This window comes from Orcinus orca, chromosome X (assembly GCF_937001465.1).
Source record: "Orcinus orca chromosome X, mOrcOrc1.1, whole genome shotgun sequence".
NCBI lineage: Eukaryota > Metazoa > Chordata > Mammalia > Artiodactyla > Delphinidae > Orcinus > Orcinus orca.
In genome coordinates this window covers 128724514-128741720 of record NC_064580.1, presented here as the reverse complement: position 1 = coordinate 128741720, position 17207 = coordinate 128724514, and the positions used below count along the sequence as shown (strand labels likewise).

At 39.8% G+C, this 17207-nt stretch overlaps 1 protein-coding gene across 6 annotated transcripts in view; it reads left to right on the top strand.

The window, feature by feature from the left end:
* CD99L2 (CD99 molecule like 2) overlaps nucleotides 1-17207 on the top strand; it is a 112551-nt gene that overhangs the window by 46631 nt on the left and 48713 nt on the right. For all 6 annotated transcript variants that reach the window (XM_049705043.1, XM_049705045.1, XM_049705044.1 and 3 more), the window contains exon 2: nucleotides 10860-10919. In XM_049705043.1, the coding sequence (XP_049561000.1) occupies nucleotides 10860-10919 (60 nt within the window). The remainder of the gene's footprint in view (nucleotides 1-10859; nucleotides 10920-17207) is intronic.

The window sequence follows — 17207 nt, the reverse complement described above, 5'->3', positions numbered from 1 at the left end:
GCTCTCTCGTGGATCAGATGTTTCAGTCAAGGCTTGGGCAGGTGCTGGGTCTCAGCCACTCCATGGCAGAAACCTCTAACAAGGGCCTGCTGTGCCTGGTTTTATAGCCCTCATTAAATGTGCCCTTAGCTTCAGACACCAGTCACCCAGGCACGGTGGGTCAGGTTGCAATATAAGGTCAAGTTTGTGTTCCCTCCCAAAGGGGCACAGTCCGCTTCAGGACGGACTCAGGCTGTCGGGGCATCTGTGGATAGAACCGGCACTTTCCTTATTAGATGTATCTTCTCAAGGACACACACAAGCCCATGGGTACGATTTCCAAAGTTCTGCCGTATGTTTTCAGATAGGTGTAACCAGCTCACTACATGCTTTTTCCATTAAAAGAAATTTGTAGCCGTCTGCAGTGGAACGAGATAACTTCTGCTGGACGCCGGAACACTGGCCTCCCAGGTACAGTGATTGGGGCCTTGTAAATTGAGCCTACGATGAGTCAGCTGCTTTCTAGGGTGCGCCTCGTGCCAGAGGGCGAAGCAGTGTCCCTAATGCACAGGATTCCTGTCTGCCTGTACCCAACCTGAGTCGTTGAGTTATAGGTTAGATAGAAGAGCTGTGGGCTACAACCCTTTTTTATTTCTTCTTTTCTGATATGCAGCTATCTCCCCGGTACAGTTTTATTTTTTTATTGAAGTATAACTGACCTACAACTCTGTTAGTTCCAGGTGCACAACACAGCAATTTGATATTTCTGTACTTTACAAAATGATCACCATAATACAACCCTATTTTATTTTATTTTATTTTTTATTTTATTTATTTTTTTTTTTTTGCGGTACTCGGGCCTCTCACTGCTGTGGCCTCTCCCATTGCGGAGCACAGGCTCCGGACGCGCAGGCTCAGCGGCCATGGCTCACGGGCCCAGCCGCTCCGCGGCATGTGGGATCTTCCCGGACCGGGGCACGAACCCGTGTCCCCTGCATCGGCAGGCGGACTCTCAACCACTGCGCCACCAGGGAAGCCCACAACCCTATTTTAGACCATTTGAGGTGTGGTATCTCTCATGAGAATATTTGTTCCCATCTTGATTTTAGCAGCTGTGCTTGCTTATAGACTCTGAAGTCTTAATAGCTCAGGATGTAGATTGAGATTTTGAATGGTTTTGTCCACAGATGGTTTGGGTCCATTGGATCCAAGGTCAACGAGGATTAATAAATATTTCAAAATTGTGTTATTGCTCTTTTTTTAAATTGAGGTATAGTTGATGTACAACATTATAAGTTTCAGGTGTGCAACATAGTAATTCGCAATTTTTAAATGTTATATTCTTTTTATAGGTGCTACGAAATATTGGCTATATTCTTGGTGTTGTACAATATATCCTTGTAGCTTATTTATTTTATGCATACTAGTTCGTACCTCTTAATCCCCTACGCCCATCCGGCCCCTCCCGTTTCCTTTTTCCCCACTGGTAACCAGGATTTTGTTCTCTATATCTATGAGTCTATTTCTTTTTTGTTATATTCACTAGTTTGTTGTATTTTTTAGATTCTACATATAAGTGGTATCATACGGTATTTGTCTTTCTCTGTCTGACTTATTTCAGTTAGCATAATACCCTCCAAGTCCTTCCATGTTGTTGCAAATGGCAAAATGTCGTTCTTTTTTATGGCTGGGTAGTATTCCATTGTGTGTGTGTGCGTGTGTGTGTGTACACCACATCTTCTATCTTCTTTATCCATTCATCTGTTGATGGACACTTGGGTTGCTTCCATATCTTGGCAACTGTAAATAATGCTGCTCTGAACATTGGGGGGTGCCTGTAACTTTTTGAATTAGTGTTTTCATTTTTGGGGGATATGTACCCAGGAGTGGAATTGCTGGGTCATATGGTAGCTCTATTTTTAGTTTTTAAAGACACCTCCATTCTGTTTTCCACAGTGGCTGCATCAATTTACATTCCCACCAACAGTGTAGGAGGGTTCCCTTTTCTCCACACCCTCTCCAGCATTTATTGTTTCTAGATTTTTTTTTTTTTTTTTTTTTTGCGGTACGCGGGCCTCTCACTGTTGTGGCCTCTCCCATTGTGGAGCACAGGCTCCGGATGCGCAGGCTCAGCGGCCATGGCTCACGGGCCCAGCCGCTCCATGGCATGTGGGATCCTCCCGAACCGGGGCACGAACCCGTGTCCCCTGCATCGGCAGGCGGACTCCCAACCACTGCGCCACCAGGGAAGCCCTGTTTCTAGATTTTTTGATGATGGCCATTCTGACCGGTGTGAGGTGATCTCATCGTGGATTTAATTTGCATTTTCCTGTGATTAACGATGTTGAGTGTCTTTTTATGTGCCCACTGGCTGTCTGCATGTCTTCTTTGGAAAAATGTGTGTTGTATTGCTCTTAACTCTTAATAACATATAGCAGGATATATCAGCAAACAGTAGGGGAATGGCTGAGGCTAAAAACATTATTACTTGTACAAGGTGTTATTTGGAAGAACCTACTCTCTCACTTCTTGGGTGAAAAAGTAGGGATAGAGTTTTGTAGGATGATTGGCTTATGATTTTGGAGGGGTTGATACAGAACTTTAAAAATTATTTATAATAATAATATAAATACTTATACATGATTAAAAACAAAAAGAAGGGTTTTAATTAATAGTACAGTGCTCCTCCCTGACCACTTTTCTCATTCCCTAAACATAATCATTGTTACCAATTACTGTGTGTAAGCTCCCGTCCAGAAGATTTTTACAGGTATAAATGTAGATACACACTCATGGAAAAATACTTCTCTGCACTTTGCTTTCTTTCTTTAATACTGTATCTTGGAGCTTTCTCCCATGTCAGTATATAGGCTTATGCCATTCTTTTGTTCAAAATAGACTTAACTTTTTAATATCAGTTTTAGGTTCACAGCAATGTTGAGCAGAAGGTATAGAGTTTTCTTATATACCTCCTGCCCCCACACATGCACAGCCTCCCTCATTACCAACACCCACCCCCGCACAAGAATGCTACCTTCGTTACAACTGATTAACCTATATTGACAATATTATTATCACCCAAAGTCCATAGTTTACATTACGGTTCACTTTTGGTGGTGTACGTTCTGTGGGTTTAGACAAAGGTTTAATGATGTGCATCCACCATCAGAGTATCATACAGAGTATTTTCACTGCCCTGAAAATCCTCTGTGCTCCACCTAGTCATTCCACCCCATACAGCCCATGGCAACAACTGATCCTTTTACTGTCTTAATGTTTTTCTAGAATGTCAGATAGTTGGAATCATACACTGTGTTACTTTACAATTGGCTTCTTTCACTGAGTATGGGCATTGAAGGTTCCTCTGCGTCTTTTCATGGCTTGATTTCTTATTTACTTTTAGCACTGAATAATATTCCATTGTCTTGGATGTCACACAGTTTATTTATCCACTCACTTACTGAAGGATATCTTGGTAGCTTCCAAGCGTTGGCAATTATGAATGAAGAAATTATAAACATCCTTGTGTAAGTTTTTGTTTGGACATAAGTTTTTAACTCCTTTGGGTAAACACGAAGGAGCAGAATTGCTGGATCATATGGTATGTATGTTTTGTTAGAAACCACCAAACTGTCTTCCAAAGTGACTGTACCATTTTGCATTCCTAGCAGTAATGTGATTTCCTTTTGCTCCACATCCTTATCAGTGCTTGCTGTTGTCTGCGTTCTGGACTTTTGGCCATTTGGATGTTTTAATTCGATTTTCCCTAATGATAGGATGTGTAACATGTTTTCATATGCTTATTTGCCATCTGTCTATCTTCTTTGGTGATGTGTATGTTAAGGTCTTTGGCCCGTTGTTTTTTTCTTGGTCAGCTTTTGTTTATGTGTATAGTTTTAGAGAAACATTCCAACAAGACATGCACCAACTCTGACTCACATGGTTCATATCTTTATTTTTTCTTTATCTCTTTTTTCCCCAGCATTTTGACATATAATTGACAATGTGATGATTTAGTACATGTATATATTGTGAAATGATTACCATGATAACATTAGTTAACAGCTCCTCACCTAATTACCATTTTGTGTGTGTGTCTGGTGAGAACATTTAAGATCTACCCTCTTAGCAATAGTGTATTATATACCTGAAAATTGCTAACTATTGTCACCTATATTATTGTCTAATAATACTATATTAGATCCCTAGAACTGATTCATCTTTTAACCAGAAGTTTATACCCTATGACCAACATCTCCCCATTTCCCCCACCCCTGCAGCCCCTGGCAACCACCATTCTACTCTGTTTCTATGAGTTTGGCTTTTTTAGACTCCACATGCAGGTGACATCACACAGTATTTGTCTTTCTCTGTCTGACTTATTTCACTTAGCATAATGCCCTCTTAGATATATCCATGTTGTTGAAAAGGCAGAATCTCCTTCTTTTCAATGGCAAATAAGATTCTATGGTTTGTATAGACCACATTTTCTTTATCCATTCATCTGTCAATGGTAGTTTCCATGTCTTGGCTATTGTGAATAATGCTGCAGTGAGCATGGTGTGGGGGGTGCAGATATCTCTTTGAGATAGTGATTTCATTTCCTTTGGCTATATACCCAGAAGTGGGATTTGCTGGATCATAATTCTCTTTTTCATTTTTTGAAGACCCACTGTTTTCCATAGCGGCTGAACCAATTTACCTCCCACCAGTGATGCATAAGGATTCCTTTTTCTCCACATCCTCACCAACACTTAGCTCTTGTTTTGTTCACTCTAGCCATTCTGACAGGTGTGAGGTGATAACTCATAGTAGTTTTGATTTGCATTTCCCTGATGATTAGTGTTGTTGAGCATCTTTTCATATACCTGTTGGCCATTTGTATATCTTCTTTGGAAAACATCTTTTCATATGGCTGGGCCTGGATCCCAGGTCTGCAGGAGAAGACTAGTCACCAGGGACCCTTGGGATGTGGCCCATTTTTAATGGGGTTCTTTGTTTTCTTACTGTTAAGTTTTAAATGTTCTTTGTATATTTTGGATAACAGTCCTTTATTAGATGTGCCTTTGGTAAATATTTTCTCCCAGTCTGTGGCTTGTCTTTTCATTTTTTGGCAGTGTCTTTTGCAGAGCAGAATTTTTTAATTTAAATGAAATCCACTTATCAATTTTTCCTTTCATGGATCGTGCCTTTGGTTGTATCTAACAAGTCATCACCAAACCCAAGTCATCTATATTTTCTGCTGTGTTAATCTTCTAGGAGTTTTATCACTTTGTGTTTTATATTTAGGTCTGTGATCCATTTTGACACTGATGCAAGAAATTGAAGACTACACAAAGAGATGGAAAGATACACCGTGTTCTGGGTATCAGTATTCTGTTTAACAGTATTATTAAAATGATGGTACTACCCAAGGCAGTCTACCAGTTCAGTGCAATCCCTATCAAAATACCAATGGCATTTTTCACAGAACTAGAACAAGTAATTTTAAAATTTGTATGGAAACACAAAAGACCCCAAGTAGCCAAAACAATCTTGAGAAAGAAGAACAGAGCTGGAGGAATCATGCTTCCTGACCTCAGACTATACTACAAAGCTACAGTAATCAAAACAGTATGGTGCTGGCAGAAAAGCAGACACATAGATCAATGGAAGAGAATAGAGAATCCAGAAATAAACCCATATACTTATGGTCAATTAATCTATGGCAAAGGAAACATGAATATATGATGAAGAAAAGACAGTCTCTTCAATAAGTGGTGCTGGGAAAACTGGACATCTGCATGTAAAAGAATAAAATTAGAACATTCTCTAAGGCTATATACAAAAATAAACTCAAAATTGATTTAAGACCTAAATGGAAGACCATATACTGTAAAACTCCTAGAGGAAAACATAGGCAGAACACTCCTTCTCATAAATCACAGGAATATTTTTTTGGATCTGTCTACTAAAGTAAAGGAAATAAAAGCAAAAATAAATGGAACCTAATTCAACTTAGTTCCCTTTGCTGTGCAAAAACTTTTATCAACAAAACAAAAAGACAATGTACTATGATCCATTTTGAGTTAATGTTTGTGAAGGGTGTAAGGTCTGTGTCTAGATTTTTTCCCCATGTGGTTGTCCAGTTGTTCTAGCACCATTTGTTGAAAAGACTATCTTTTCTCCATTGTATTGCCTTTGCTCCCTTGTCAAAGATCAGTTGACTGTATTTGTGTTGGTCTATTTCTGGGCTCTGTATTCTGTTCCATTGATCTGTCTGTTGCTAATACCACACTATCTTGATTACTATAACTTTATAGTAAGTCTTGAGGTTGTGTAGTTGTCAGTCCTCCAACTTTGTTCTTTTCATTCAGTATTGTATTGGCTATTCTGTCTTTTTTTCCTCTCCATATAAACTTGATCAATTTGTCAATCACAAGATCATTTGCTGACATTTTGATTGTGATTGCACTGAATCTATAAATCAAATTAGGAAGAACTGAAATCTTGACAGTATTGAGTCTTCCTATCCATGGAATATCTCTCCATTTATTTAGTTCTCTTCTGATTTCTTTCATCAGAGTTCTGCAGTTTTCTTTATATAGATCTTGTGCAAATTTTGTTAGATTTATATCAGGCGTTTATTGGGGGGGCGCTAATGTAAATGGTGTTGTGTTTTTATTTCAAATTCCATTTGTTCATTGCTGGTACATAGGAAATTGATTGACTTTTGTATTAACCTTATATCCTGCACCCTTGCTGTAGTTACTTATTAGTTCCAGGAGTTTTTTGTTTTTGGTTGTTTTTTGGGGGGTTGGATTATTTTGTATGATCATGTCCTCTGCAAACAAAGACAGTTTTATTTCTTCCTTCCCAATCTTTATACCTTTTTTTCCCTTTTCTTACTGAAGTAGCTGGGACTGCCAGTAGGATGTTGAAAAGCAGTGGTGAGAAGGGACATCATTGCCTTGATCCCGATCTTCTAAAGCTTTGGTTTCTCACCCTTAAATATCACGTTAGCTGTAGGTTTTTTGTAGATACTCATTGTCAAGTTGAAGAAATTGCCTTCTAGTCCTAGTTTACTGAGAGTATCCCATTCTTTTAAACAGCTACAGGACATTTTATTGTATTGAAGAACCATATTTACCATATTTAATTCAACTATTCTTCTTTGAACACTTGGTCTGTTTCCATTTCTTTTTGCTGTTGTAAGCAGTACTGCTATGAACATCCTGTACGTAACTCTTTGGGCACATGTATAAGTATTTTTCTGTAACACGTACCTGGAAGTACAATTGTTGGAATAAGAAATATGCGTATTTAAATTATTTTAATTCTTTAAATGTTTAAACAGTTACAGACCTGCAGGAAACTTGCAGGTACAGTACGCGGAACTTTTTTCCCCCCAATAGTTTAAGAATATGTTACCATGCCCTATCATCCCTTCTCCCACAGCATACTTCAGAGTCCATTTCCTACAGACATCCTTTTGTATATCATCAATGTAACCATCTGAATCAGAAAATTAACATTGATCCGTTAATACTACCTAATCCTAAGACTTCATTCAAGTTTCACCAGTTGTTCCAGTAATATCTAATACAAGGAATTCCCATTTACTATTCACCTAGATTTCCCAGTTTTACCACATTTGCTCTGGTGTGTATATGTATCTCCAAATACCTTTCTTCTGAATAATTTCAGAATCAGTCCCAAACACGATGCCCATTACCTCTTGATACTTCAGTGTGCATTTCTTAAAAACAAGGACACCCTCCTCCACAACCAGAGTACGTCCATCAAGATCAGGAAATTGACAGTGATCCAGTATTACCATCTAGTCCACAGACCTCATTCGGATTTCACAGATTGTCCCAATGATGATCTTTATAGGTTCAGGATCCAATCCTGGAACACCTGTTGGATTTAGCGGTCATGATTTCCCTGATCTCAGGGACTGTGGTCTCTCAGTGCTTATTCAATGCTGAAAGCTGTTGCTTTGTGTTTTGTCTATTTTATGGTTGTTTATGATGGGAAAGCTAATCTAATACCAATCATTTCATCATAGCAAGAAGCAAAAGTCTACTTTAGAAGCTAGGTTATTAAGTGCAAGACTTTTATTTTATTGGTGGATTATATGCTTTATTCCCATAAAATATTGCTCTTTTCCTGTTTAGAGGTTTGGGTCTTAAATTTTATCTTTGTCTTATATTAATATTGTTTCCTTCCTGTTAGCATTTGCCTGATATATTTCTCTATTTTATATACTCATATATATGTTTATATATATGTTTGTTTATATATATATATGTTTTGTTTTAGGTGTATATTTTGTCAACAGCATATAGTAATTTTTTATCCCATTTATCTTTTAAAAAAAATTTATTTGGCCACGTTGGGTCTTCTTTGCCCCGCGCGGGCTTTCTCTAGTTGTGGCAAGCAGGGGCTACTCGTCATTTTGGTGTGCAGGCTACTCTTCATTGCGGTGCACGGGCTTCTCATTGCGGGGTTTCTCTTGTTGCAGAACATGGGCTCTAGGTGTGCGGGCTTCAGTAGTTGTGATGCACGGGCTCAGTAGTTGTGGCTCGTGGGCTCTAGAGCGCAGGCTCAGTAGTTGTGGCGCACGGGCTTAGTTGCTCCGCGGCACGTGGGATCTTCCTGGACCAGGGCTTGAACCGTGTCCCCTGCATTGGCAGGCAGATTCTTAACTGCTGCGCCACCAGGGAAGTCCCCATTTATCTTTTGATAGGAGATTTATTCTATTTACACTCACTTTTTACTGATATGATTGTACATATTCTTATGTTAAAGTCCATGTTTTCTATTTAACATGTTTTTGTTTCTTTTTTCCGTTTGGTGACTTTTGTTGGATTGAATTTTAGTTGTTGGTGTTGACCTTTCTTTTTTTTTCTTGAATAAGTTAGAGGTTATATATCCTGTAACTCTTCTAGTGATTACCTTTTTTTTTGCTATATAAAATGTATTTTTAAAAATAAACTTTTTAAGAACAGTTTTAGATTTACAATGCAAAACTAGTGCAAAGAGTTCTAATGTGCTCTACACCCAGTTTCCCTCATTATTAACATTTTATATTAGCATGGTACGTTTGTCACAATTAATGAACCAACATTGATACACTATTATTAACTAAAGTCCATACTCTATTCATACTTCCTTAGTTTTTACTTAAAGTCGTTGTTTTTGTTCTAGGATCCAATCAAGGGTACCACATGACTTTCCATCATTACATCTCCGTTGGCTCTTCAGGCTATGCCAGTTTCTCAAACTTTGTTTTTGACAGCCTTGACAGTTTTGAGGAGTATTAGTCAGGTATTTTGTCGGATGCCCCTCAACTGGAATTTCTCTGATGTTTTCCTTATGATTATACTGGGGTTATAGAGTTACACTTCCTTGAGAGGAAGACCACACAGGTATAGTGCCCTTCTCATCACATCATATCAAGGGAATATAGTGTCAATATGACTCATCACTGTTAAAGTTAACCTTGATCGCCTGGCTGATGTAGTGTTTGTCAGGTTTCTCCACTGGTTTCTCCCCACCTTCTCATACTGTAATCTTGGAAGGAAGTCAACACTTATGGAGAGGAGAGATATCTACATAAATTAATTTGAATTCTTCTATTCTCTCCTTTTTATGTTTTTGTTCAATTATTTATATCAGCCTGGACTCATGGAAATTTATACTTAGGGTCATAATCCAATACCACTTTATTTTGCTGCTTAAAATTGTTCCACCTTTAGCCATTGAGAACTCTTTCAGTCAGTCCTGTGGTCCTTTGACCTATACCAACCAATATCAATATATTTTAAAGTACTTCCTAGCACTGTAATATGCTCCAAACTCATCTAGATATTTCCTGCCCCAATTCTAGAATCAGCCATTTCTCCAAGGAGCTCTGGTTCCATTTATTGGAGAATGGTATTTAGAAACCAAGATCTGGGTGCTCAGTGTGTTCATTGCTACTGGGGTGTTGTTGCTTCTAGGTCTTTGCACCTGACAGAGCAAGGGAATATATATCTGCATACTAACCCGTATATATACACATGTTTATGAATATTTCTATATGTAACCATCTGTATATATATATATGAAGCTAAATGTGGTTCATACTGAGGTCTCCAACTCTGATCCACTATCACATGGGTCATTCTAGCCTTCTCTTCTTATCTGTAACCTCCCTCTCCAACAGTGAGAAACCTGGCTTCTATAATCCACTGTCCACTTACTTATTTGTTCAACTTCAGTATACACGCATAGTGGTTTGCTTGAGAGTTAATGTATATACCCCGGTGGGAAACTACATGCCCATCTAGAGGGAATGAAAGCTGTCAAGTTCAATAGCAGTCAGGGTTGGGCAGATGGGTCCACTTCTGAGGACAAATTCTCTTGTGAAAAACTCTTCCCCGGTGCCTTTTTAGTTATGTGTAATTAGTCAGAGATACTAGTCTAGGTGTAGTTGCTGGGATTGGGGGGAAGGTGCCCTGGGTTGCCAAAATGCAGAGCAGCCTTTATGTGAGAGCCGGGATGGGGTGAAAGAACTTGCCCATTATCAATGGAGTTTTGGGGCTCTGATACTCCCTGTTGCAAAAGTCATACTATAAAGTTTTTTAAAATAAGATTGTACTTCATGTTTCATACAGTTGAGCCTTCAGCCTTCAAGTAGACTGAAGACTGTTTGTTTTGTTGTTGTTGTTTTGGTAGCAATAGGTTGCTTGTCGAAGGATAACAATTCAATACATCTTTGGGTGGTTTCAACTGATTTCCTTTTGTGGCAGTATCTAAAGGGAAGTGACCGTTACGAGAGTATTTCAGTATTATTTTGTGTTTTGCAAAGATAGTTACATTCAAAAATCTTTTTTTTTTTTTTTAATTTTTAGGATCTGGGGACGTTGGTTTCAGTCTGGAGGATGCACTGGAAGAAACTTCCTCAGTGAAGCGTGAGTAGTAAATCAAACTATTAAAAGCAAATAATGATGCTTAATATGCACTACCCATTCAGAATACACATTCAGGGAAAACAGTAGATGGCCTGTATTTCACCTGATCCGATGGAACATGTTTATCATAAATTGCATTACTTAAAGAAAATCTGAATATTTAAAATCCTTTGTTTCCTTTGTGGAGAATACCAAAAATGTGCAATAACTGATACAGGATTTTCTCTGGCTCAAGTCATAGCCTTTACTGGTGTGACACCTCAGCAGTGGCCTCGAAGGACTATCTTTTTCTAGCTCAGAAAAAGATACTTGGAAATGAATAAAGGATTTGTTTCTCCTTTTAGATCTTTTTATAACAGGTATTCTTAGAACCGTATCTACAGGTAATCTCTCAAATGCTAAGCTTTGTCATCAGTTTCTCTTTACGTTTTTTTGAGAAAAAAATTGAAACCATTCTTTTAAAAAAAATGCATGAATGCTTAGAAAGTAAAGTTGATATTTCCATTGATCCCTCCCCATCCTACAACACCCACTCCCATCCCAAGAGGGAGCTGCCTAAGTCAGTTTAAGATATGCTGGTCCTGGGGCTTCCCTGGTGGCGCAGTGGTTGAGAGTCCGCCTGCCGATGCTAGGGGACGCGGGTTCGTGCCCCGGTCTGGGAAGATCCCACATGCTGCGGAGCGGCTGGGACCGTGAGCCACGGCCGCTGAGCCTGCGCGTCCGGAGCCTGTGCCCCGCAATGGAAGAGGCCACAGCAGTGAGAGGCCCGTGTATCGCAAAAAAAAAAAAAAAAAAAAAAAAAAAAAAAAAAAGGAAAGATATGCTGGTCCCAACTAGTTTTCTCTGCTGTTGTGAACACCTGCACTCATAGATTATTCGGTGATTTTGTTTTACATAACATGTGTAGGGCTTTTTCTCATTTCAGTTATATGTATTTCACAACTTTTAAAAAAACGGAATATGTATTGAAGACCTGAGTGAATATAGCTATCTGTGTTAGTTTCCTTTCTTACAGGCAGCTGTAACAAAGTACCACAGACTGGGTGGCCTAAAACCACAGAAGTGTATTCACTCACAGTTCTTGAGGCCAGAAGTCCAAAATCAAGGTGTCGGTAGGACCATACGCCTGCTTGAAGGCTCTAGGGGAAGAACGCTTCCTTGCCTAGCCTAGTTTCTGGCGGCTCCAGGTGGTCCTCGGCTTGCGGCTGCATGGCTCCAGTCTCTGCCTCCGTCTTCACTTGGCCTTCTCCTTGTGTGTGTGACTTCTCCTCTTCAGTCTCTTATAAGGACACTTTTTGTTGGTTTTAGAGCCCATCTGGATAATCTTGAATGAACTCATCTCAAGATCTTTACTTAATTACATCTGCAAAGACCCTTTTTCCAAATAAGGTCACATTCATAAGTTCTGGAGCTTAGGACTTGGCTATATATTTTGGGGGCCACTATTCAACACACTATATTATCTATATATCTATATTTTTATACCTGTATCTCATTCACAAACGTATGCTTCATGGAGCTGGCATTCCAGTGGCGTGGCTTTGGCCGTGGCCAGTGATGCCACTTCTTACTGGCAGGCGCGTGGTTTGTTTCTGTTTTGCACAATTACAAATGGGACTTCAGTGAACATTCTTGTCTATTTCCTTTGTGTCCAAGTATAATGAAACTATCAGGCCAAAGGGTATATGTATTTTATATTTTAATAGAATTTGACAAATTGTTTCGAAAATGCATGTGCCATTGTGTACTCCCACTGATGCTGTTACAAGAGTATGTTTTTCCCCCAGACCCGTACCATCGCCAGATTTCACCAATCAAAAACATTTTACCAGTATGATGGATAAAAAAACCATATATTTTTTTGCCATTTGCATTTTCCTCTTGGTGAATTGTCTGTTCATATCCTTTCCCCATTTTCTGCCAGGTTGCTTGTCTTTTTTTTTTTTTAATGAGTTTGAGAGGTCTCTTTGTATATTCAGGACTGACAAAGGCACGGGCTCTGGAGTTAGACTGCCTGTGTCTGAACCCTGCCTCTGCCACTTATTAACTGTTACCTTGGGTGAGTTATCTGACTTCTTTGCACCTCAGTTTCCGCATCTGTTGCATGAGGTTAATAATAATAAATTAATAATAATTGTAAGGGTTAGATAAGATGGCCCCTATGAAGTGTTCAGCAGAGGACTCGGTACAAGGTGAGTGCGCAGTGTCAGCCATTACTATTGTTCTTTGACTGATTTCATCGGAAGGACTTACTGCAGCTGGGTCTGTGGTGTAAGAGTCAGGCATACGTGAGGAATGCTCACCTGCTTAAACTGATCAACAAATTCAACATAATTCCCGTCAAACTTCCAGATAGAATTTTTGCAGACAAGCAGATCCTAAAATACATATGGAAATTCATGGAACCCAGAATAGTCAAAACAATCTTGAAAGAGAAGAAAAAGTTGGAGGACTCACACTTCTAAATTTCAGAACTTACTACAAACGTGCGGTAATCAAGATAGTGTGGTACTTATCCTAAAGATAGACATAGAGCTCAATGGAATAAAATTGAGAGTCTAGAAATGAACCATTACATCTATGGCCAGTTGACTTGTGACCAAGATGCCAAGACTATTCAATGGGGGAAGAATGGTGTCTTCAGTAAATGGTGCTGAGACAATTGGATATCCACATGCAAAAAATGAATTTGGATCCCTGCCTCATACATTACACAAAAATTAACTCAAAATAGATCATATACCTAAAAATGAACTTCTAAGAGCTTTATAGTTTTGTGTGCGGTGTGAGGTGAGAGCCTTGAGCATTTTCAGGTCTTTCCTGAACATGTCCACAGTCCTATACATGCAGGTGGCCTTTTAGATTCCCAGGAAAATAAATATACTTAATTTATTAGCAGTGATGGTTTTAATGAAATTGTTTAACATTTCCAAAACCAAACGTGGCCAAACAACAAAACAAACACAGTAAGTATAAACAGACCCCTAACTAGTAAATTTGTTAATTTCCTGATGGAGGACTTTTTAATATTTATATCCCTTTGTCAACTGTGCGCTGGCTCTTCTGATCTTCATCAGCACCCATGAGCCAGTGTGTCTGGGACCTGTAGGACCACCAGCACATGGTGTCTTCGGTTGAATGACATCCTTCAAGACCACATCGCTCTGCCATCCTTTTTTTCTATCTTGGCTGCTTTCACTTAGCGTAACACTTTCAAGGTTCACCATGTTGCTTTCAGAATTTGCCCCTCCCTCTCACCTGCCTTCACTCCCCACTTCCCTCCATCTCTCCCCTCATCTCTCCCTTTTTCTCTCTGTGTGCAATCATCTCACAGGGAGAACCCACTTCTGCTTTTGCCGAATCAAGCTTCTTATGAGTGCCCTGATTTTCTCCGAATGCCATGGCACTGTCGTTAAGCCACACCCAGGGGTGCGGCACACCTTACAAAGAGGTGCTCCGGGCAGGAGTGCAGTGTTGCAGGCAGCATTTGCTGAGCATCAGAGAATCCTTTCTACATTTGTCATTTTGAGCAAGGCTTCACAGGAACAGATGTCTTTATTTTAGGAGCTCTTTGCTTTGATGACGGTGACCTACTATTCTAATTCCTTGATAAGTAGCTAGACTTTGCTCATCTCAATTATGGATGACAATAAATCCCATTTAAAGGCTCACAACAAGAAAATCGGTAGTTAATGGTATCTTAAAAGTACACAAATCCAAGGTCATGCTCTGTATCACTGCAGGCTCAGGCTGTGGCAGAGCATCGGGTTCCCTAGACATGTAAGGAGCGCATTCTCTTGAACCGGCACCTGCAGATCTTCCGAGAAACCAGGCTCCTCAGAAACTGTGAGTAGTAGGGCAGAGGTCCACAAAGGTATCGTGATCTAGACAGTGTGGCACAGCATAAGGATAGAACAGAAATCAGAGTCCCCCAAGTAAACCCTTCACATCTACGTTCAGTTGATTTTTTTAAAGCTGGAAAAAGAAATATTTTTACACAAGCACTGCATGAAGCATACGGATTTTAAGCTAATATTCTATAAGTGGCAATTGCTTTTCTGAAAGTTGCACAAATAATGGTTTCAGTAATGTCATTTCCCTTTCCTAACTGTACATATCGCCATAATATAAGGTATACATAAGGAGCCCCATTTGGACAGGTAAGCTGTACTTCTTCGTATTATAGGCGCAAAGTCAAATGGAAATTATAGATATAAAACCATCTCTAAACTGATGATCTAGATTTAAAAACTACATAATGACAACAGATTATCACTTGTGGTTCCCTTACTGTAAAAATCCATCCACTGGTGTGGCCTCCACATCGAAGTATGCATTCGTGTACCCAAAGCCTTCACAAAGAGTGAAGGAAGTATGATCATTTTAAGAGAAAGACTTTCCGTATTCTCAACTTCCCTATATACTTTTACTAAAACTGAATTGTGGTAGAATGCACATGCAGTTGTGCTGATACCCTCCTTTCCCACCCTTCCCTCTTTGTAAGTAATCTATTGAAGTAAAATTCACGTAACATAAAATTAGCCATTTTAAAGTGAACAATTCAGTAGCATTTTAAGACATTCACCGTGGTGCAACCACCACCTCTATCCAGTCCTAAAACATTTCCATTACTCCAGAGTAAGAACCCTTACCCATTAAGCAGTTTCTTCTCATTTCTCCCTCCCCCTAGCCCCAGACCATCATCAATCTGCTTTCTGTATCAGTTGACTGATCTCTCCAAGATATTTCATATAAATAGTATCATATAATGTGGAACCTTTTGTCTTTGGCTTCTCTCACATAGCATAATGTTTTGGAGGTTCGTCCACCTTATAGCATGTATCAGTGTTTCACCCCTTTTTATGTCTGAGTAATATCCCATTGTATGGATAGACCACAGTTTTATCTATTCATCAGTTGATGGACGTTTGACTGTTTCCATCTTTTGGCTATTATGAAGAATGCTGCTATGAACATGCATGTACATGTTCTTGTTCGCATGTACATGTTCTTGTTTGAATACCTGCTTTTAATTCTTTAGGGTGTATACCCTGGGAGTGGAATCCCAAGGTCATATGGTCATTCTGTGTTTAACTTTTGGAGGAACTGCCAAACTTTTTTCCATAGTCGCTGTACCATTTTACACTCCTACCAGCAGTGTATGAGGATTCCAATTTTTCCACATCCTCACCAGCTTATTTTCCTTTTTCCCCCCAGACTTTTGTACCCTTTGACTGACACCTCCTCCATTTCCCTCTCCCCCAAGCCCCTGGTGACCACCATTCTACTCTCTATGAATTTGACTATTTTAGATTCCTCATAGAAGTAGAGTCACGTAGTATTCTTTTGTGTCTGGCTTCATTTAGCATGATGTCCTCCAAGTCCATCCATGTTGTCCCAAAGGGCAGGATTTTCTTATTTTTTAAGGATGAATAATATTCCATTGCATGTATATTCCACGTTTTCATTATCCAGTCATCCATCCATGGACACTTGAGTTGTTTCCATATTGTGGCTATTGAGATTAATGCTACAGTGAACTTGGACATGTTGTTACCTCTTTGAGATCCTTATTTCATTTCTTTTGGATATATACCCAAAAGTAGGATTGCTGGATCAAATGATAGTTTTTTTTTAAATGTTTACTTATTTTTTATTTATTTATTTTTGGCTGCGTTGGGTCTTCATTGCTGCGTGGGCTTTCTCTAGTTGCAGAGAGCAGGGGCTACTCTTTGTTGTGGTGCACAGGCTTCTCATTGCTGTGGCTTCTCTTGCAGAGCACGGGCTCTAGGCATGTGTGCTTCAGTAGTTGTGGCTCACGGGCTCCAGTAGTTGTGGCTCGTGGGCTCCAGTAGTTGTGGCTCATGGACTCTAGAGCGTAGGCTCAGTAGTTGTGGCGCACAGGCCTAGTTGCTCTGCAGCATGTGGGATCTTCCCGGACTAGGGCTCGAACCCGTGTCCCCTGCATTGGCAGGCGGATTCTTAACCACTGCACCACCAGGGAAGTCCCCAAATGATAGTTCTGTTTTTCATTTTTTTGAGGAACCTCCATACTGTTTTCCATCGTGGGTGTACCATTTTACATTCCCACTGACAGTGTAGAAGGGGCTCCTTTTTCTCCACAACCTAATCAACACATTATCTTTCGTGGTTTTTTTTTTTGTTTTTTTTTTGTGGTACACGGGCCTCTCACTGTTGTGGCCTCTCCCATTGCGGAGCACAGGCTCCGGACGCGCAGGCTCAGCAGCCATGGCTCACGGGCCCAGCCGCTCCGCGGCATGTGGGATC